The following is a 22,879-nucleotide window of genomic DNA, read 5'->3' on the forward strand; positions in this document are numbered from 1 at the left end:
CATGTGCATGTACGTACACACCAACAGTCACACTGTGAGAGACTCTGGCACCCACACACCCACACACACACCTACACAAGCCGAAAACACTCCAGACTCTGGGCTCAGGGAGTTAACCAAGCGTGAGAACCCAGCCGATATTTCCTCACCTTTAAAATCAACCCGTAATGACAATAGAATAGGCCTGCCTATGGAAATGTCTCCACAGTGATGTGCGCACACACACACACACACACACACACACACACACACACACACACACACACACACACACACACACACACACACACACACACACACACACACACACACACACACACACACACACACACACACACACACACACACACACACACACACACACACACAAACAAACACAGACACAAATATTCAGAAACAAAAGACACACACAGTGAAGTGTCTTTGCTAGTTGGCCCTATAAGCGGTTTCTGAGATAGGAAACCAGCCTAATGAGAGAGTAATAGTCAATGATAGATGGGTTAGGGCAGACAATCACTGCCCCATAAGCATGAAACTCAGCCGTGAGTGTATGCTCGTGTAAACCTGTGTATGTGTGTGTCCAGGTCTTGAGAGGCCAGAAGGTGAATGGAAAACTACTCTGGGATTTTGTTTCAGTCTGACCCCTCTCTCCGTCTCCTCATATCAGAGGAAGAAGCCATTCACAAGAAACATTTGTGAGTATCATATTTTTTTCTGCCTTGTAGCGATAAATCCAATAAATGTGACAAACATTGTTTTAATGTTGGTTAGCGTTATTTAGACTATTGGGAAATCTCTTCATGTAAACCCTTTTTTTCCAGAAAATAACTGTAATGAGAAAGTGAATGTATCGTGGTAACTCTCTTCCCAGTTCCAGTGAGAATGAAAGAATTCTACTCTTATTTAGAAAAGCTCTTGCTGCAGTATGACAAGTGCATGTTTAGTGATCTATAAATGAGAAGGTTAAGTCAAATGGAGTCTTCCCCTCTGAAAACAGATTTTAATTTCTGACAAACACTGGATTGAGCCCCTCTGGCTCTCTGGGATCACTTCTTAGTGACTAAATTACCCACAATGCCACCATAAAGCCGTGGTAGAGTGAGTCTGTGCATGCATTGACAAAATAGGTCAGAGGCTTGACTGGTTAATGGTGCATCTAAACATCAATAGAGTTGATACGTGGAAGGAGCCTCTGGTTCTGGAAATGTTTTTCTGTAAATTTTAATTAAAAATGTTCTTTTGTTTAATGATATCGTCAATGCTCCTCAACAGTCCCCAGGATAATTTAACAATGATCAGTTTTACTTTGTTTCTAAGTCTAAATGTTTGAATTGTATGTAATGTATACATTTAAAAATGTGACAGCGCCATACACAAATCATCTTTGACTTTTGAAATTATTTCTGGAGAAATACGCATGTGATTAAGCGCTGCTACAGAATACCTGAGTTTATATAAATCTTCATTAACGAACATCAACAAGTTAGTTTTATCATCAGAAATCAAAACGCAGTGTCTAATCCGTAATGCCATTTTAATTCAAACTAAACACTCTTCACTAAAAATGATTTCCATCCATCAATCCATTTACACTCACCAGGAGTGGTCCAGGCAAGAGAGATGGAGTGGGGGCCCAACACTGTCACATTGTGGGGAGGTTGGATCCCAGTGGGGCACGAGACTGGTGTTTGAATAACATATTTGTCACTCACACCAGTCCCACCTCCTGTGCTGGCCTCCAGCTCATACACATACCTAAGGAGATGGCGAGGTAAAGAGGAAGCAGATAGCAGATGAGGGTCACAGAGAAATGAGGGATCAAGGGAGAAGGAAAGAATATGCAGAAAGGCAATGTTAACGGGGCAGTTTCACACAAAACATATTTCACTTAACACACCACATTAACTGATATATTTTAATTTATTCCAGCCAGCAACATGAAGCAGGACAGCATCAGGTCTAAATGTTAAAGAGGCCCTCAAACTGGAAGCATTGCAGACCAGGGTTTATGCTGTTTTCAGGGTGTATTGTCACACTGTGAAGAGTTAATTATGGCAGCAAAAATGTTGTTTCTCATAAGCAGCAAATCAGCTCAAGCCTACCAGCAGCATGTGATACTGTATTCTACATTGTTTGGTTTGTTCTTCTATGGTTTGGGAATTTGCATATACTCAACAATGCCGTGCGTATTGTGCTGGAGACAAAATGTAGAATAACAACTAACTCAGCTCAGCTGCGCATTATACTTTCAGGGAAGGTCAGTCCAGCTGTGCAAACACAGTGGTTTCATTGATGAGGAAATCTGTTTATTTTCTCGCAGTTATTATGTATTTAAAAGCGTCTGAGGTTCATCAGCGTTGTTGAATATTATTGCAACAGGATCATTAGGATTGGTAGAGGAAAAACTGAAAATTGTATGTGATGTATTTATGAACCAGTTATATACAAGAGCAGAGTCCCCAGCCTTGCATTAGCACAGGGGGAAATATATTCGGTGACTTTTAGAATTAAGTCTAAGTATTGAAAAAACATTTATTAAGAACAACTCGGTAGTACTTGCCTGAGAATATGGATCACCATTTTTTTTTTTTCCTCACTTGCCTTTTAGGACTTTGTACTTTCAATTTGTGATTAATTGATCAATTAAAACGACAACTGGAAAGACTCACAGAAATCATGGCTTCTTGCAAGCGACCACCGCAAATAGAAGTCTGTGTGTGTAAAGTCATATGGTGACTGCACTTGAGGTGCATATCTCTCTCTCTCTCTCTCTCTCTCTCTCTCTCTCTCTCTCTCTCTCTCTCTCTCTCTCTCTCTCTCTCTCTCTCTCTCTCTCTCTCTCTCTCTCTCTCTCTCTCTCTCTCTCTCTCTCTCTCTCTCTCTCTCTCTCTCTCTCTCTCTCTCTCTCTTACCATTCTTTACCTCTCTCGCCCATGACATCATAAGATAGATTTCCCTTTTAAGAGCGTGTGGCTGGCTGGTGCTAAAGCCTACATTAGCTGTCTAAGTGGGCCACCATTTAACATTAAAAGCCTTTAATTTGCTATAAAGTCCAGTACACATGTATTAATTGGCGGTGGTGTTGGGTTATTGTTCCTGTGCAGAGCGTTTTAAACAGGAGGCCATTAGCACCTCTGCAGTGAGTTAGAACGCAGTCAGGTAAAGGTATTAAAACTACTCATATGTTACTTTCATAGACACACACACACACACACACACACACAGAAAAACATATATAAATACACCTCACTGAGACACACCAGCTGTGGAGAGGAGAGACAGAAAGAGACAGAAATCCTGAGAGGAAGAGAGCGAAGCAGAGTGTGATGGAGAGGGAGACTTCTATCATGGCATAAGGTTTCAGTGGGAGAATGAATTTAAACACTTCATCACTGGAAGATATTTACTTAAATGTAAACACCGCCTTGGGATATCAAAAATAAAATGGTGTGTGTGTGTGGTAGGTAATGGGTGAGAGGGGCATTTGCATCTGTTTGGATGTGGATGTGTGTGTGTGTGTCCTGCGGGGCCAGCCAGAGGGAATAGGTTAATTCTCTCGTCATCTTAGACACTTCCTGGGCTGCCGAAGCAAAGTGACAGCTAATCAACATTGTCATAAATAATCAATGGCCACTTTGAGCAGTCTCACGCACAGACACATGCGCACACAGACAGGCATGCGTGGGTACACACACACGCGCCCGGCAAAAACACACACAAGACTGTCTGGATAATGGGGCCGGTGCTCCCTGTGTAATTCTTGGTGCAGGGCTAAATTGGGAAAAGAAGGGAAGGAGGAGAGGAATGAGGTAAGAGGGAAAGGATGGGAGGGTGAGAGGAAAGAAAAGTGAATAGGAAGCGAGACAAGTGATGAGAAGCGAAGGGTCGAGACGGGAATGCCTTCTGGCAGACTATCTGGAATTAGGGAAAATGAAACGTCACACACACATACAGTCCTATCTTCTTCTTCCTTCCTTTCTCTTTCACACACAGAGAGAGGGGATTGGAGTACTGCAGGGTGTTATCCCAAGTATTCTATTTGGGGAAAGGAGAAATAGTCTCTGGAGAGAGAAGGCCAAGGAGAGAAAGGGGGAGACAGGAGAGAGGGAAAGGGGGGTATCATTTTACACTCTCATAATTAAAACAGAAAATCCATCTTAGAAAAAAGACACGGATTAATTAAGGTTAAATGAAAATAAACAGATAAATAAAATCTCCGCTCCACTGCTGTCTGTAAGCAAAAGCCAAATCTGATTTGTGTTTTAATGTGTGTGCGTGCGGTAATGTTTGCATCTGTCATGGGCATGTCAAATATTTGCTCATTAAATGACACAAACAGACATATACAGAGTGCAGTCCTGAGAGAGAGACATGGATAAAAGAGAAAACATGACCCCAATATAAACACATACACTCAAATGGGAAAATATTGGAATTAAAGGGATGATTAATTCTGAAGCTACAAGTGACGTGTGTTTATGCATGTCTGACTCTGCATATGTGCACACTCTCAAATACGTTTACATTCATGTGTGTGTGTGTGTGTGTGTGTGTGAAGTATGCGAGTGATCGCTCTCTACCTGCGGTTTGGCAGGAGTCCAGTGTCAGTATAATTCTGGTCACGGTGGTCTCCAGTAAAAATAGTGTGACCGTCTCTGTTCAGTCTGTACTGGGAGATGTGTCCATTAGGCTGGAATGGCTGATCCCAGTACAGCGCCACCGCAGATGTGTTTATTATCAGATGTCTGGGGCTTGACCATACACCTGAGAAGCAAAGAGGGAGAGAAGACGTGGAAGTGAGTGTTTCCCCACATTAACTGGCACCTATCATTGAAATGTAGTCCTTTTCCTTTATTTCAAACAAATTGAACGTAAAGTGCATCAACTCATGTACTCAAAGAACTTCGGTTATCAAAATGAACAACAGCAAATCTAAAAGCTTGTTTTTAATTAACCGAGGACAGTTTGAAGCACTTTTTTGTTTATTTGAAACTGAGAATAGTTATTTATATGAGAATACAGATGTTTTGAGGCATGACTGAATTATTACAATGGTGGAGAAGATGGCAACGTTTTGTCCTGAGATTATAATGAAACAGGAAGAAGAAAAGAACAGAGGTCAGGCAGACGTAATGTGGTTCTAACGTGTCATTGAATTATTTTGAATCAAACGGAACACAAATGGTCTAAAAATCTGTCTAGGAGGAGGGCTTCATTGACATTAAACTCAAATTAAATGTTAACTTATATATAAACGCAAACATGTATCAGATATGTTCATTCTAATCACACAGATTAATGCAGTTTAGATTATATGAAATGATATAGCGGTCATTAAGACACAAGGAAAAGTGTGGGGGGTGGTGGGGAGGAGGAGCTTAAAAAGAAGAAGTATAATTCATTTATATAAAACAATAAAAAAAGAGGAGTAGAAAGAAAGACAAAATGTGGATAACAAGGGGTTGATAGGCTGCACAAAAGGAAATAATTAGATATTTAGATGGAAAAGAAATAGCAAAAATATTGAAACCTTGGAGGAGAGAATAGGCAATATGTTTCAGGAGAAACAAGATGTCAAAGAAGATGGAAAAAAAGAAAACAGATGTGGAAGGAAAAGATCAAGAGAGACAAGAGAGGAGAGGTGGTGGAGCGGAAGAGACAAGAAAGAACATGAAAAAATGAGAAGTGCATGAAGAGAGGATAAAATCCTTCTGATTGAAGTTCTTTAATAAATAAAAATGCATGACAGCATTTTAGCCAGTCTACAAAATGAGGCTTCGTTCCACTGCAGTTAACGATGAGGAAGAAGAGAGAGAGCGAGAGAGCGAGAGAGAGAGAGCGAGAGAGAGAGAGAGAGAGAGCGAGAGAGAGAGAGAGCGAGAGAGAGAGAGAGAGGTTAAGGGTAGAGAGATGTGGTATAGGGAGACCAAAGAAGGGTGAGTGAGGGGGAGGATTCTCAAAAGGAAAGCAGTGGGAGGAGAAAAGAGAAGTTAGAGGAGCGGAGAGGAAAATGAGAAAAGAAAAACTGAAAGATGAAGTAAGGAGGACTTAGACAAAGGTACATGTTGTAGAAAGTATTCACAAAATGCAAGAGATATTGTTGAATTTCAGTATTTATCAAAATGAAAATATCTTAAAGTTATCATATGGTTCAATTATAATATAAATTTGAACAATGTAACATATTCTTGCCAGTATGTCAACAAAAGGCAAAAATATATACACAAATCCTTTGTACATTATTCTGGATCTTACATCTGACAGGTACAAAACATGTTTAAGACCTGTGGAATCGCATTCACAACTTCATTTGTACATAAATGTCATGACATAAAAGTCAAACAGAGAATTTCCTAAAATTTTCATTGAAGGTTTAAAGGTTTAACAGGATCTCCAGGAATTCATTAGTGTGTGTGTGTGTGTGTGTGTGTGTGTGTGTGTGTGTGTGTGTGTGTGTACCAGCAGGGGAGGCTTGCGTCGTGCGTCCTGTGGAAGGTAAGCTGGCTCCACATCCAACAGCTGTGCAGGCCACCAGCACATAACTATACTCTGTGTACGGCTGCAAACCTGTAGCACACAGACGTGTAGACATTTATGATAAATAAAAGATCACAAAAGATGAATCTTACACTTAGAAGCACACGAAGGATGGAAAATATACTTTACCAGATTTTTTAAATTTATTTTTTTACAATAAACTCCAGATGAGTTTTTCAAAACTGTATAAGGGGAAAAAGAGGGAAGACAAACGACAAAATGAAAACTTGGCAAAAAAAGTAAAAGAGAGAGGAAAGCTTTCTCAGCCCGTATCACAAGCTCTCTTCCGAGCCGTTTTCTCTCTCCCTCTCTATCCATTTCACTCTCCCTCCCTCTGTTCTTTCCACACTCTCTCAACGGATGGATCCATATCTGTCGGTGTTAAATTATGCATGCCATAACTCAATAATGAAACAACGTAAAGATGGGCAGCCGCGGAACTGACATGGGATAGGACCGGTCCAACGCTGTAATGTCATCAGCTTTTGATCTATGATAATTATGATACCTCGGTATGCGTTTAGGCTACAGCGTCCAGACATGATTTATTTATAGGCACCCGCTATGCAGTCTAAAAGAAATCACATAGCGGTCCTTTAACTGCAACCACAGAAAATCTGTTTTTGGTGTTATATTGAACCTTTTATTGGATGATTTAAATACTAGAAGTTGCTAAAAAAAATCCACATGAACCTAAACAAAGTTATCCTTGAGTTGAAAGCACTTTCTGGTGATTGAAAACCTTTGTCTCCTTGGGATATATTTTCTGCCCGGTTCTTGATATACGGTGGATGGATGGGGATTAATGGATGGATGCAAATCCTTAATGTTGTCATGGGGGTTGACGGGATGTTTTATGGTCATTCACTTAGCTGACAGCATACAACAGCTTACAAATCACATTGAAGGGGAAATGAAAGAACCAAAACGACTCTATTTCAAAAGGATGAATGCAAAAACAGGCATTGCATGATATAGTGTGTTGAATTCTTAATTTAAATCCGCACTATTTTAAGTGAAGTAATACATATTTTACAACATTAATGATTTTTGAAAGCTTACATAGATATGTGTTAATATTGAGAAAAAGTCATGCATACTTTTATGTTTTATAATAACATATAATAATCCTGTTTAACAGAGAGACTTCATTTTTTATTTCTAAACATGAAAGTGAAATTTCTGCTATTTAAGGGCTTCTATGTTTAGTATAAGAGGGCAAATTAACAGTACGGGACTCTTAACCACTATATGTAAGATATAATTTTATGTCACTGATATTACATATCAGTTATCATGCCACTAATATAGTAAAACAAAAAGAATCTCCATTTTACTGTGTGTAAACTAAGTATATATTTTTTTAAATAAAAGTCCCCTAATAATCTAAATGATCTATTGATGCTTCCAGCTGAGTATATTTGGTCGCTGACAGCCAGAGAGGGACACCCTACTGTGTGTCTCAGCTGCTATACGCATATCGGTATCCATCCTGTGTTGACTACATACGGCAGAGAACATGTGCACCAACACACACACACACAATCTAGCGCACAGCGGAGTGCTTCACCACGGTTTCCTCACGTCTCTTTCTACTGCTTAGCCTGCTTAACATGCCTCGCAGCCTGCCACGCTTAACACAACCTCTGATCAATGTGTGTGTGTGTGTGTGTGTACGTGCGTGCAAATGTTCTCACATTGTTGCCCTGTGTTTGGGTTAAATAAAGGAAATCTGCCAGCCATACAAAAGTACTAGGGTTGAAGCGTAAGGCTCTGTTACACTATTTAACTGTGCAACTAAGCGTGTTTATATGCGTGTGTGCATTCCAGCATAGTAAATGATATCTACACTGCAAGTGATGTCATTTGTTGCAACACTGAATAAAGCAGTAACCCTGCACTGCATTTTCTTACACACGGACAGATAGAACGACACTACGGGAGTCAGAACGGGGCCGAAAATTTGACAGACAACTGCATTATGATATTCGACACAGAACCCAAGTAGACAACTTTACGGGCAAGGAGGACCTGTGACAATGGCTTCACAGGTAGTGAGAATTAGAACAGTACGTTGAATCTGTGTGCATAAACATAATATTAAAAATGCTTTAAAGTGTTGCCCATGCCTATTAATTACTAAATTCAGGTCAGGAAGCAAAGAACATGCCTGTAAAAGTAGATTTATCTGTTCTGCCCTCTATGAAAGGAGCGAACAGTCAGAAACTAAAATAACTACAAGGCCAAAAAACTAAGATCCTCTCATTCTCCAACCGCTCTGTCTCATGATACTTCAAATACAAAACCAAAACAAACACAATCATACTACGCATTCAATGTGCATGTGCAGATGGATGCAAACACACACAAACACCTTTGATGTTTCTTGGTGCGTTTAAATTTACCTTTGACAGTCAGCCTGAAGAGGGCAGTGTTGGTCTGCTGAAGAAATTACACCATGTCTACCATTGTGTGTGTGCAACAGAAAGAGAGATGTGCGTGTGTGTATGTGTTTACCTGCACTGTATGTGCGCCTACCAGTGCATACACACATGTGCTTATGTGCTTGATTATGGAAAAGACAGAGGAAGCTTCAATCATTTTTACAGTGATCACCGGGAAGTGAAAAACGGGTGGAGGGCGTTTTGATGTGAGCAGCCTGTGACTCACTAACTCAGAGTGAGACAAGGCGGTAACTGTTGTAGTGAGAGCTGGACACAGTGGAGATAGGCGTGTGTGTGTGTGTGTGTGTGTGTGTGTATGTGCGTGTGTTTGTGAAAGACAGAGAGAGACACACAGAGAGTGACTTTGGCAGTAAGACAGAGTAAAGAGTTGAAGCTTACATTCAATTAAAAAAGTAAAAGAGAGAAAGACTGCTTGTGAGAAAGAGAGATTGTGAGACTGTTGTTGTGGAAGTATGTGTGTGTGTGTGTGTGTGTGTGTGTGTGTGTGTGTGTGTGTGTGTGTGTGTTGCAGTAAAAGTAACTGATTTAAAACGGCCTTTTATTGACAGGTTGCCGTTCCCTGTTTACATTAAAGAATATGATAGGATGATTGGCACAGGCCGCAATACCATGCCGGTGGGGGAGAGAGAGCGAGAGAGAGAGAGAGAGAGAGAGAGAAAGAGAGAGATGGTGAATTGAAAGAGAAGATGGAAAGAAGGTGCGAAAACCAGGTCGGAAAATATGAGGAGAAAGAAATGTGAGATGTTACAGCTGAGAAAGACACGAAAGGCTGAAATGGAAAATAGAAAGAAAGTAACAAATAGTATGAAAAACTAAATCTGCTTTATTTGCATGACAAACAGAAAGAACAGATGATGCATCAAGAACAAGCAAAAAAACCAACAAAAAAATAAGAGAGAGAGAGAGAGAGAGAGAGGGGGGGGGGGGGGAGGAGGGAAAGGAGAGCTTTGATAACACCTCTCCTAAATAATTAAGAGTTTGACTTCCTGTCTGAGGCTCCCTAATGCAGCGATCGTCTGGGATGGAACAATGAGATCAGGTTCACACACACAAGCACGCACACCCACACACACACGCACGCACTTACACACGCACGCACGCACTTACACACTCACACATACAGAGACTCACACACACAGAGATCCCCTAAGCCAGCAAACCTATACATGCAGGTGAAACTTATAATACAGTAAATGTACGCAAAATATGCACAACGTTCACAAACACGAGTGCATGTGCACAACTGGACAAACACACATACTTAACTTGCACACACACATTCCCAAATCTCAGTATGGATGACAAGGCCGGGAAGTTGAGAGATAAAAATGTGTCTATTGGGAAAACTCTAATTTTTTTTGTTATACTAACATCTTTTAATTGTGTTGCAAAGGTCTTACTTTGCTCACTTACTGTTGTGTTAATATAGAAAAGCCTACATTTTTTAACTGAAAAGAAAAAAGGTAATTCATGAATGTATCACTCCCATTCCCAGTTTTTAACCAATACATAGAGCTGCATATATATTAACTTAGCTTGAAGTAAATATTGACTGTGTTAACGCTCACCTAAGACTAACATCTATCTCAGAAAACATCACTCTTTACTGCCGTCCCATTGAGTCCCACCAAGTTAGAAGCACAAGTCATGAAGTTAAAGGGTGTGTTTGTTAACTAGTTAGATGAAAGACTCATTGCACATATTGTTACTTTGACACTTCTCATGAAAGACAGATTCAGGATTGATACGTGAAAAGAAAAGTTGTCTTCAGTCAACCTTTTCCCATGCCTACATTCCTGTACCTACAGCACGGACCAATCAGAGCAAGGGGGAAACGCATTAATAAATAAAAGAACATACTCTATTCCCTGCTGTTCTGAATTAATAATGAGCCTACAAACGACCAATTAAACACATGATTAATGCCATAATCTATATAATTGCAGGCAATAATTCATTGTGAGCTAATGATAGCAATACTTAATATCGATTCACATGGGGTGTCTTTGTACAGTTGTGCTTAATTCTTTCTATGAAGTGTTCCCTTTCAGAACTGCTAAAAATGCTATTAATAAGAGTCTATTTCTTGCTTTTCCTAAGGCAAAACATTGATAAATAGGAAACAGTAGAAGCCACACATTTGTTTTTACAATTTTAGTTTCTGGCATCATAGAGGCAGCTGCTTACTTTTAATTCAAACCATGCAAACCAGTTACAAGCAACACTATTTGAAACATTAACATTGATTACAGCGCTTATAGAAGCTCCTCTTCCCTACTAAATACCATTCATAACAGGCTGTGTTAGAGGAGTTTTTTGTGCCATTGCTTTTGAGATGTAAAACTTTTTTTTCTGGAGTGAAGCAGACAACAAACAGATAATTTTTGTTGTTGTTGAAAATTTGTAATTGTTGTACATGGCACTGTATTTTTTATATCTTTATCGTAAAGCACCACATACTCATGTGTTTCTATTGCTTCATAATATAAAACAATAGTACTAGTTTTATTATGATTGTCATTACAACAGGTAATCTATACGAACCTTTCTTAATAAATGAATGCCTCAGGGACCAAAGTGATTTTGATAGAAAATACTCCATCAGATATTTATCAGATCAAATAAGTTACAACACTTCAAGAGTGATTCAATTTAAAATCGACATTTCTGTAGCTAAAAAAAAGAATATTTCTCCAGTTTCTGTGGTTTGAGAGAGGGAGCGAGCTCTTTGAGCGTCTGTCTCTGACAGCGGTGAGAATCGTCGGAGAGATGCGGAGAGGATGAATGATGGCGTATTAAACATTAAGGATGAGGGAGTAGCACAGCAATTATTTCTGTTCATATTTCACTGAAAACACTTAGATACATCCATCCATCTTTTCATCTGTCCCACTCCTTCACTCCATTTCACAAAGGGTCATTCTGTGCACCTTTCACTCCCTGGCTCAACCGCTACCTCTCTGTTTGACTTTTTACTGTATTGTTTTTGTTCAACCTGCAGGTGCCCATGTTAGTATGAAACTGCATCAAGAGCTATGATTTAACAGCAGTTTCTCATTACAAAACCAGCACATACACACAGTATGAAGATGAACACTCGAGTCTGTATTTTCACTGCATGTGCACGTCTGCATGGAAATGAGCGTTAAACAAACTCAATTATTTTGACGTAAAAAACACAATATCACTAGTGTTCAGTTCATGTTGAAAGTGAGTTTAATATTATTAATGTATATTTATTCTATCGAATCAAACTGAATTAGGAAAAAGAGCAGATAAGAAGGTGAATAAAAAACAAAGCCTTTAATAATTTATATATAGTAGGGTTGTTCTGAGTGGATAGAGGGTTGTTCTGAACTGGTTTGGGATCAATCTGGCAATAAAATGTTTTTAAACTTTTGTTATTGTAAAACACAGCATTGCAATTCATTAAGACACAGGAACCTATTACTGATGAATACATGTGTTGTTAGAAAGACAGTTGCAATGTGGAGAGACAAGAGCGGGTGAAAGAGAGCGCGCGAGAGAGAGAGAGAAAGATAAAGAGGGAGAGAGGAACTCCCCCAGTAGTGGTTTTGGCTAAATACGCAGGCTTTTCCAGTGTCTCACTGGGGAACAGGGGAATTTCACACACGCATGCTGGTTGCTTACACTGGCACATGGGGCTGGTACAGTATTACAGCACATTACCATCTCTATTTGGCATTGTTTGCTTTGCCTCATGCCTACACATACAAACACACATGCTTGTGCGCACACAACTCCTGACCATACAAGCCAACCACAAGCACCATGGGAATAGTCTATTGGCTACTGGCAAAGCCGATGCCTGGTCTGAGTCCAAGACAGAGCAGAGAGCAGAGCTGTGAAGGGAAAATGCCACTGAAATTCAGTCACTCGACTCGTGAACATTACACGTGAACATTTAATATGTAAAAATTAAATCAGCTTCTAAACACTTTAAATGTTTAAATTTGAAGTTAGTTTAATTATTTAAATTCCAGAGGTAAGTAAGCATATCTTATGATTATATTATATTTGCATTTCTCTGTTGTGTCTCCAAAATGTTTTTATAAAGACAACACACGTTTGCTTTGCAATGCGTCATGCAGTTGTGTGTGTCTGCATGTGTAAGTGTGTGTGTGTAGTGACTGATGGCAGCAGACCAGCAACACACAGGGTTGATAAAACCCACAAATCAGACAGTCCTGACACCACCGTGTTTGTGTGCATATCTACAATATTAAAACAAGCCAACACTTACACACTGTATTTTGAGTGTTTTGTAAGAGCACTGTGACAACTTTTGTTGTGCTGTTTTGTACAGATTTTTGAGTTTTTGTTTTGTGTGTTTTACGTGAGCCTGAGCTTGTGCGCCCAACTACTATGTTTGAGTGTGCTTATGCGCTTGTTGTGTGTGTTCATGCGACTGTGTTTGTGTCAGTGTAAGGGACTGGGCCAGATAGAGTGTGGTGGGAATCAGGTGTAAATTCAGTCCTTAGATGGCTTCCAGAAACCAGCATACATACATATTTACATGACAAAGAAGAAAAAAGAAGAAGGGGAGGAGAGAAGGAGGAGGGAGGGAGAGAGAGAGAGAGAGAGAGAGAGAGAGAGAGAGAGAGAGAGAGAGAGAGAGAGAGAGAGAGAGAGAGAGAGAGAGAGAGAGAGAGAGAGAGAGAGAGAGAGAGAGAGAGAGAGAGAGAGAGAGAGAGAGAGAGAGAGAGAGAGAGAGAGAGAGAGAGAGATGACAAAGGCAAGGAGTGCAGTGAAGAATATCTGGAGTTTGAGGTCAGGAGGTAAGAAAACAGGAGACAGGAGAGAGGGCGAGAAAGTAAAGAGAGAGTGTTGAGGAACGGAGGAAAAGTAAAGGAAAAGTGAGGCATTTGATAATCTACGAGAATCTTACCGGTCACAGTGTAATTTGTGGGCTGATCGATGTGTGTAAATACGGTTCCTACACCAGTCTGGTTCAGGTGGTACTGTTGAATGTTTCCATTGGGACGAGTCGGTTCAGACCAGCTCACATGGAGGGAGAAAGGGCTTAAAGCTGTTACCACTGGAGGCTGCACGCCCTCTGGGACTCCCTGGACTGTCACTGCCACCACCTAAACACACACATGGACATTCACACAAAAATATACAACTATAAAACACAACAGATTTCTGATATTTTTCAGAACGTAAAAGGTGTGGATAACAGATGGATTTCTGCTGTGACCATTTATTAATGTAATTAACACGATCCCAACGCAATAAAAAACTGCATCCAAATTCAGGGCTTCTCTTTCTAAGGTAGTAAAAACCTTGACGACATAGAAAGACATTTGCTGGTGATTTAATTAATTTCCCAAAAAATAAAACAAAAAGGGAAGATTTGGACAGCAACACATTTTTATGTTTTAACCAGCTGCCAAATACACAAAACAGGGAACAAATGAAACCAAAACACAAACTATCACCCACCTGCATCATGGAGAAAACAACATGCCATACTGTATATAGCACCATAAGGAGCTGTTGTATTTGTTGAACATAGTGAATATACTTCTACCATATTCTAACATGTATGACAATCTGCAGACTATAGAATACATACACAATAGTATATTTTACTCATATAACCCATTGACCTAGAGGGAGGAACCCTGTAAATGGTGTTAATATGTGTAAAAACTGGCTGAATGCAAAGGCCATACTTTACAGCACTATATATATGTATGTATTAGCAATTTAACCTAGAGCAGTGAACCAGTGTGAGAATACTGGAGACTAGTAGCAACTACTAGCTGCAACTACCAGCAACTTGCAATGCAAAAAACATAAAAATAAATAAATCACTGATTTATATTCTATTGTTGTGAGTGACCATTTTATTGTAAATTATTTGTGTAGTATCTGTGGGCCCCTGTGAATGCTGGGTGAATGTGGAGACCACAGAATCACAGGGCAATCTGCTGCTAATGGCAACAGGGATATCCTGCCTTAATAGACTGTCACTAGCACTTCCCCCAACTGTCCAACACAGTGCTATGCAATTAGAAGACTGCTACTACAACTAAGGAGACACACATGCATGTGCACACATATAAACACACACACACATACACATACACATACTCACAGGTACATGCAGGTATGCACGCAAATACAAAGAGGGGGAAGAGAGGAAACAGAAAAAGAGGGGGAGAAGAAGAGAAGGAAGATGCAGAAAGAGTTGCATCAGGAAGTGCTTCACTGTGAGGTTAACTCGGATGTCTGTCAAGATTTAAGTCAAATGTAAAGAAAATAATACCAACTATTATATTTTAGTGTACCCTAAATGCCGTAAACTTAACATAAAGTTGACTTAACTTTGCTTTGATGGAGAACTTAACTCTGACCTACATGAATTAGTATCCAGAGTTGAGCAGCCCATTGATTCAGAGACATTACATATAAATGTGGGAGCCAATGAGACAGAAGTGGGTAATCCAGGTTCCCTTTGAGGTGTAACTAACTCACTAGTGTTAGTACCTCGCTCTATGTAAACCTTTTTGATTTGTGCATCTTATAGTTTATTGAGAGGGTAGATTTGTAAACATGGCATAATAGATTAAATAGATTCGAGATGCTTACATTTTACTCTCATGTAATAAAAAGCTGCATGCATCACAAGGATACTCTTCAGTCAAGCCTTCTTTCTGTATACAAAGGAATGGAAACTTGGAGGGTCACAGAAAAATGAGTTTGTGAGAGACGTAAGGAAAAGAGAGAAGGGGGAATATATTGGACACCAGAACAGTTGTTTTAAAAGAGAAACGTGCTGCTTGGACAGTGGAAAGGAGTGAGGATGAGCGAGGTTAAGAGACGAGAGAGACTACAGTTAGGAGAAACCGAAGAGTGCGGCGTTTGGATCAGGAGGATGACAGAAAACAAATAGCAGAGAGAACAGGACAAAAGGATTCGAAGACAGAGGAGGACCAATCGCTCTTCCCCTCTCTCTAAGTGACCAACCGTATTAGATCAGCACCTTCTGTTGTCACAGCAGGTGTGCATTTGTGTGTGCCTGTGTTTGTTTGCCCGTGCCTGTGTGTGTGTGTGTATATGTGAGAGGGCTGATGCCAGGTAATTGCAGTGGTGTATTAGGTTAGCCCAAGTTATCCCATAATTGGGACTGTTTGGCCAATTTTCACTGGTGTACAAACTAATCCAACTCACTCCCTTTCCACCCTCTGCTGGGAGTGCGTGTGCTTGTTTGTGTGAATGTGTGTAAGTCTGTGTGTGTGAGAGAGGTAGCTAGACAGAGAAAGAAGATTGAGTTTGTGGTGGAACTGCGTATGGCTTTCGGGTTTGTGCATGTTCTTCTGGTCATATAGTTTTCAGCTAAACGGAAACAAATTTCCAGCAGGACGACCAAGGAGCCTGCTTCCATAGACAAATGCTTTTGCTATGAGAGAGTTGGTGCATCATGTTTTATTCTAATACATTCATGTGATATATTAAGTGTACAGTTCAGGCTTATATACTAACACCAACATCTCCAGAGAGTAAAACTTTTATGGGGAGAAGGTACATGATTCAATGTCAGTGTCAGAGCTTTACAGTGTCAGTCTGCCTGCTTCAAATACAACTATTAAAGGTGCAATGTGTAATGCCTAGCCACCAAAGGTGCAATGTGTAATGCCTAGCCGGCTGGATGCTGCAGTTACTCACTATTGCCTTTCAAGGTACAATTGGTATTACAAGACGGGACGGGCCATTGCTAGTCAGTTAAAGTGCTCATTTCAGTAGATATCTCTGTAACACAATACATAGTCGTCTAACACTCAAACCCTCTTCACATCTCTTCACAATGTTAGTTAAATTGTAGTATGTTTTAAATCTTACACATTGCACCTTAAAGTAATGCACTTATTATGAGAGACAATTTTCTCATTATGTCTTCAAGGGTTTTACAATTTCACATACACAAAATTAAATCTGACTAAAAACAGACAACAGGAACCATCTAGTAAATTACTATTCCTACCAACCCCACTGAGAATCAAATGCCGATTCTACTCTGAACAGCTTTCATTTGCAGCTTTAACAAGATCAGCCAGGAGGCATTACCCAACCTAGTATACACTGGCAAGTGGGAAAAGGTAAATCATTTCACAAAGTAGACGAAATGAGCAAAAGAACCAGACCTTAAGGTATTTTTCTCCACAAATTACAGTTAGATGTTGAGTGAATACAGAAAATGTCTTTTAACGCAACTTCAAAATAAATGTACGAATTCATTAGCGCTGCATTTCTCTCTGGTTCAACCACATTACCTGAGCTCCACTCTTTGCATGCGACTGGCTGCTCAGGCTAGAAAGAGTTACCACATGACGATGACCATGAACACAGACTACTGGCTTTACTTACAAGTGGCAGCTTACTCATGAGTATATCCACTGATCTGATATAGACGGACTTTGCAGGTTGACATTAGGATCTTTTAATAAGATAGAAAGAAATCCAATAATATTCACAAATCGGCATATGCTTTCAATGTAATACATTAACAATTGAAAAATGAATAACTATGTAATAATAATCACTATGTACGTATTGACTCTTCAGCTCACTGATCTTTCACCACTCCTTCCTTTACCACTGTCATATATCCATCCATTCCTATTTCATCCATGTCATCTTTCTCCCCAACAATCATTTATTGTATACATTAATTAATATATCCATCGTCTATTTTTCTGTCAACCCCTCACAACCCATTCAATCAACTCTACCTCCATCCCATTCCCTCTCGTTCACCCACCCTCCAGTGACACATCTACAGACTTCGTTTTTACGTAAGAATATGCTCATCAAAATGATGAACATGTTAAATTAGCTTTTTTTTTAAAAAAGCCAGAAAGACAGTTTTTAACATGAGCTTTCATCACCCCTAAGCCGGAGAAATTAATTGTTGTGGTGATATCAGCTCTGCTACAGCCAGAGAGATAGTAGGGGGAGTTCTGTGTGAAGCTATTATGGACGCTATCACAAACATCAGGGAGGCTCAGCAAATCCAGAGCCTCGCACACAGGGAGAGAGAGGAAACAAGGCTAAATAAAAACTTGTTCCGACATGGAACAACATCCCACACTGTAATTGTTCAACAACAAAGGTCAGACACAAGTTTACAATTTGTAAAATATCACTTGCGGAACAACTGAGCACCTGAATTATGATGTAAACAACGTCTGGAAAGCAGCAGCTGAGGAGGCTTTTACGAGAGGGTAAAAGGGCATTTAAAGGCCACCGGCAAAACAATGGATCAGATGAGTAACCAACTGCAGAAGGCCATCGCTGCAAGGTTGCTCTTGTAAGTTTACCAAACGTGAAGCAGGGGGCTGCATGTCCAGGCAATTTCTCCTTGACAGAACAAGGAAGGAAAAGTGATTGTTGCACACCTGTATTCAGACAGGTAGAGGGTACTTCAGGTGTGTAGGAGCACAAGGGATGAGTCTTAGTCACAAAGGCAGCTCATGAACACCGTTGACTATTATGGTAAATATATTGATTACCGAAGAAGAATTAGATTGTTGTTTCATGAAAGAAATAATAAAAAAAACACTGAGTTACATTGATTATCAATTAGAAATATACCCACATGGGTATTTTATCTCAAAGCAATGTTCTCTTTGTGCTCCCTCTCTCACACACATACACTCCTTTAATTGTTCAGCCTAAATTAAAGGAATGAACTGAACTATGGAGTAAAGTGGTACTTAGTTCAGTGAAGCTCAGTCCATCTTTAGAGGAGCCATTAGATCAGGGGTGTCAAACATACGGCCCGCCACGTCATTTTATGTGGCCCGCGAATCCGTCAGATTAAAAAAAAAATAATAATAATAATAATTAATAATAATTTAAAGTTAGACTTGATAATAAAAATATTCCCATAGTCGAAATTATGAGATAGAAAGTCGAAGTTATGAGATAGAAAGTCATAATTATGAGATAGAAAGATTTAAGTTATAATAACAGAAATGTGCTTAAATATATTTTTACATTTATATATATATTTTAACACTTGAATAAACAATAATCAAATGCAGAGACAGTGATTTACCAATATGTTAGGAGAAGTTACATTGACACAGTCTTACATTTACAACCGGCCCTTTGTGGGCGACCGTGATGCTGATGTGGCCCAGAGTGAAAATGAGTTTGACACCCCTGCATTAGATAATCATACAGGGGAATAATGTCTTTATGAAATGGGGTGCTACAATAGAGTAAGGTTTTGGAAAGTGTGAGTGTGTGTGTTGGTGTGTGAAGAGAGAGAGAGAGAGCTGTACATGGAGGTGCTGGCAGGACAGAGACAATCAAATAACAGAGTAAAAATCAACAGAACAGACATTCCCTTTCCAACTCCAGGTGCACAATTGGTAAATATGTACAGAATAACTACAATATAAGTGTTACTTATCAGTCACTTTTTGGTTGTCTCAAAAGCTACTGCTGATATTTCAAGCTTTAAGAAAAGGCAGGCCAGGCCAGCCCAGTTCTGTGTATTTGCTTCGAATGCTCCAAACTCCCAGCACCCCCTGAACTTTATACTCCTACAAACTTGAATACTGATACAGACTCTGTATTATATTTGTGAGAGACAGGTAAGCATAAGGTTAGCCACAGAAACTTCTAATGAGCTGATACTGTGATGCAACGCATCATTAGTCTGACACAGCAGAACTGTAGTAGCAATGACAAAAAGACACTAGTAGTCTTACCTGTGTGCTGTCGGTACAACCAGCCCGGTTACAGACCCTCAGCTGGTAATTGTATTCCTGGAAAGGCCTGATCCCACCCACATCAGTGAAACTGTTTTCATCACCGCGGTAGCGTTCTTGTCCATCTCGCAGTATAACATAGTGGGTGATGTCGCCTGGTAAAATGGAGAAGTTACTTTTTAATCAATGTCAGAAGTTTCTCAATATTCAAAAGATGTGAAACGTCCGGCCTTGTTGACTTTCAAGCCAAAATTCACAGTCATCTTTAGAAAGGGGGATTTTTAGTGATACGTGCACACCGCCATACACACCATTAGGCCTGGCGGGTGCTTGCCATAGCAGCTGGATGATGTCATCTCGTTCACCTAAGCGACTCCAGCGGGGCGGTGCCACTCCCCACGGTTTGTCTTCACTGGTGGTCACTGTTGTAACGTCACTGGAGCTTCGTCCAAAGCTGTTCCAGCCTCTCACTCTGTACTCATAGGTGGTGAAGGGCTCCAGGTCAGAGTCTATTAGAGAGTAAGTAAGGTCGGAATGACAGAAGAAAAGGAGCAAGGGAGGTAGAACAATAAAATAATAAAAATCTGTCAGTAAGATTGTCAATATATTGATTCATGAATAATTTACAAACACTGGAACAAGTACAAGTGATGAATACTGTAAGTGCACACATAGTAAGTTCTAAGTCCAGTATGCAATCGAGTTGTCAATTCATTCTCACTGAAAGAGCTAATATAAAATAATACAAAAAATATGTGGTGATTGGTGGAAAAGAGACATCTATACATTGTGGTAAATATAAAATATATCAATATATAAAAAACCAACTGCAAATAATAAAAAAATCAAAATCCAATACAACAAAGACTTTGCATCCGCTGATTTGAATTATTGAGTGCATTTCTTTAATTTGACTTTACAGCCTGTCAAGTTGCAATAGTAGAGACAAATTAAGATAAGCAATTCAAAATATAGTGTACTCCTCACCAAATTTAAAGACTGTAAGTAGCAAAATGATTCTGATGGATTTGTACCTTCAAATATTTAACTGTTGTACAAAAGGGTTCAGGTTGTGACACTTTTGTACAACATGGGAGTTGTACTGCCAATGTAAGCACACTTTATATAAACATATACCAAATATATGCACTATCACTGGTGCATAGTTGTAAACGTCAGGCAGTTACTGAAGCATTCTGGGAGACGGTTTGCGACAACCCTTCTGGTGAGGTATACATACAGGAGCATATATACATACAGATGCCCTTCCACACGCTCACGTGCATTATTTTTAGGAGTGTTAAGGGACTGCTGCTGTAAATGAGACCACGTTTTAACCCCCAGTCTGGGACTCTTGTCTTTACTACAGTGATAACTGAAGCAGCGACACACACACAGCAACACACACATTTAAATAAAACACGGAATGTGTTTGCATAGATACATGCCTGGAGATTGAATTTCTGTGTTTGATTAAAAACTAATTCCAAAAAATATAAATTAAAATTGGGTGTGGACAATACAGTATATATTGATATCCCTCATTGCACATGTGTAGCTATTTGTGTGTGATCTACCTTAGGATTCTTTCCCAGAGAACCATAGCATGATACCCTGCGTGAGAGAGTGTGTGTGTGCATGAGAAACATCTGGTGTATGGTGGGTGGCGACAGCTTTATGTGCCTCTGCCCAGATGGTGTCACAGCATTGCCTAGAAACTCTTATCCTAACCGCCCCACACACACACACACACACACACACACACACACACACACACACACACACACACACACACACACACACACACACACACACACACACACACACACACACACACACACACACACACACACACACACACACACACACTACAGAAGCACACTTAAATGGTAACTAACTGGACACTAACGCACACAAAAAACATGTAATTATTGCACAACTACGCATACACACATAACATCCACAACCAGAATTAGTCTTGATTAAACAGACGCATCTACCCAGATAAATAATGTGTGGACAGACTGAAAATCCTGACTTACACGCCCACAAACACCAACACACACATACACACACCCCTGCCACACCACAAATTCCCTTTAGGCTGATAAATAGTGGAGAATGTTGAAATGCCATTTAAACGCCCATCTTTAAGTTTTAATGACACACAAGTGTACAACACAGATAGAGTTACTACGTTAACAGCAACCAATGTACAGTCCAACAGCTGTCTTGGTGTGTGTGTGTGTGTGAGCGTGTAGAAGGGCATCTGTCTCTAAAGCCCGTTGATTGCAGCGGCTGAAACATTTAGAGTAAATGCAGAATTGGTTTCCGCATGCTCACAATGTCCATGAACGGTGTGTTTCACAGATGGCTATATTCTGTTCTAGTTGTTCTTTATAGTGGCTCGGAGGTCAGACGCAGCGATGCAAAAATACTATAAATGGTCAAAGCAAAGGGTTTAAAACTCTATTACATCAGGCAACCTGAGGCATTGATTGGTACAAACATTTTCTTTTAAAGAGAGATAATGAAACAGGCAAATTTGATTGGTGGCAAAACAAATGTATCAAATTGCGGTCGCTGTGCCCTTGTGATTAGAAAAATAGTCTCGTCACCAAAGACACTCAGCACTAAGGTCCAAAACGTTAAGGTAAAAAAATATATATAAACATATTAAACATAAGCTATGCTAATTACTATGGAAAAGTACAAGTTTGGTCATTTAAAGTTTAGCCTATTGTTTTCCACTGAACACACACAATTACCTGTATAGGTGCATCTGTTGGCATCTCCGCTGTACACTACCTCCTCATGAGATGGACACAGGCTCCCCTCGAATTGCAGGTTCTCAGTGTGTGTGTGACTGTATGCCTCTGCCATTTTGTATGCGTTATCACTTCTGTTTGTATTTGTAGACAGGCCCCTAGTGAGAGTTTCATGAGTGGTGTTGAGGGAAGGTGAGTATGTTGTGGAGGGTTTATCAGGGTGTTTGTGCGCAGACAGGACCCATGTGCAGGCGTTCGTAGATGGATCGAGGTCACACGAGCCACAGTAAGCTGTAGAAGCTGCAGCTACAGGACACACGGCGCCCTGCAAACACTGGTGCTGCACAGAGGTGGAAAGGAG

The 22,879-nt window shown here is 40.0% G+C and overlaps 1 protein-coding gene across 1 annotated transcript in view; it reads right to left on the reverse strand.

Annotated features, from left to right (window-relative positions):
- Positions 1-22,879, reverse strand: part of ush2a (Usher syndrome 2A (autosomal recessive, mild)) — a 193,846-nt gene that overhangs the window by 31,003 nt on the left and 139,964 nt on the right. The window contains exons 63-69 of the mRNA XM_076110215.1: positions 22,519-22,858; positions 20,062-20,259; positions 19,751-19,905; positions 13,912-14,110; positions 6,460-6,567; positions 4,581-4,764; positions 1,598-1,755 (exon numbers count right to left, since the gene is read on the reverse strand). Of these exons, the coding sequence (XP_075966330.1) occupies positions 1,598-1,755; positions 4,581-4,764; positions 6,460-6,567; positions 13,912-14,110; positions 19,751-19,905; positions 20,062-20,259; positions 22,519-22,858 (1,342 nt within the window). The remainder of the gene's footprint in view (positions 1-1,597; positions 1,756-4,580; positions 4,765-6,459; positions 6,568-13,911; positions 14,111-19,750; positions 19,906-20,061; positions 20,260-22,518; positions 22,859-22,879) is intronic.

This window comes from Anarhichas minor, unplaced genomic scaffold, assembly GCF_050575085.1.
Source record: "Anarhichas minor isolate MPS153535 unplaced genomic scaffold, ASM5057508v1 ptg000042l, whole genome shotgun sequence".
NCBI classification, from domain to species: domain Eukaryota; kingdom Metazoa; phylum Chordata; class Actinopteri; order Perciformes; family Anarhichadidae; genus Anarhichas; species Anarhichas minor.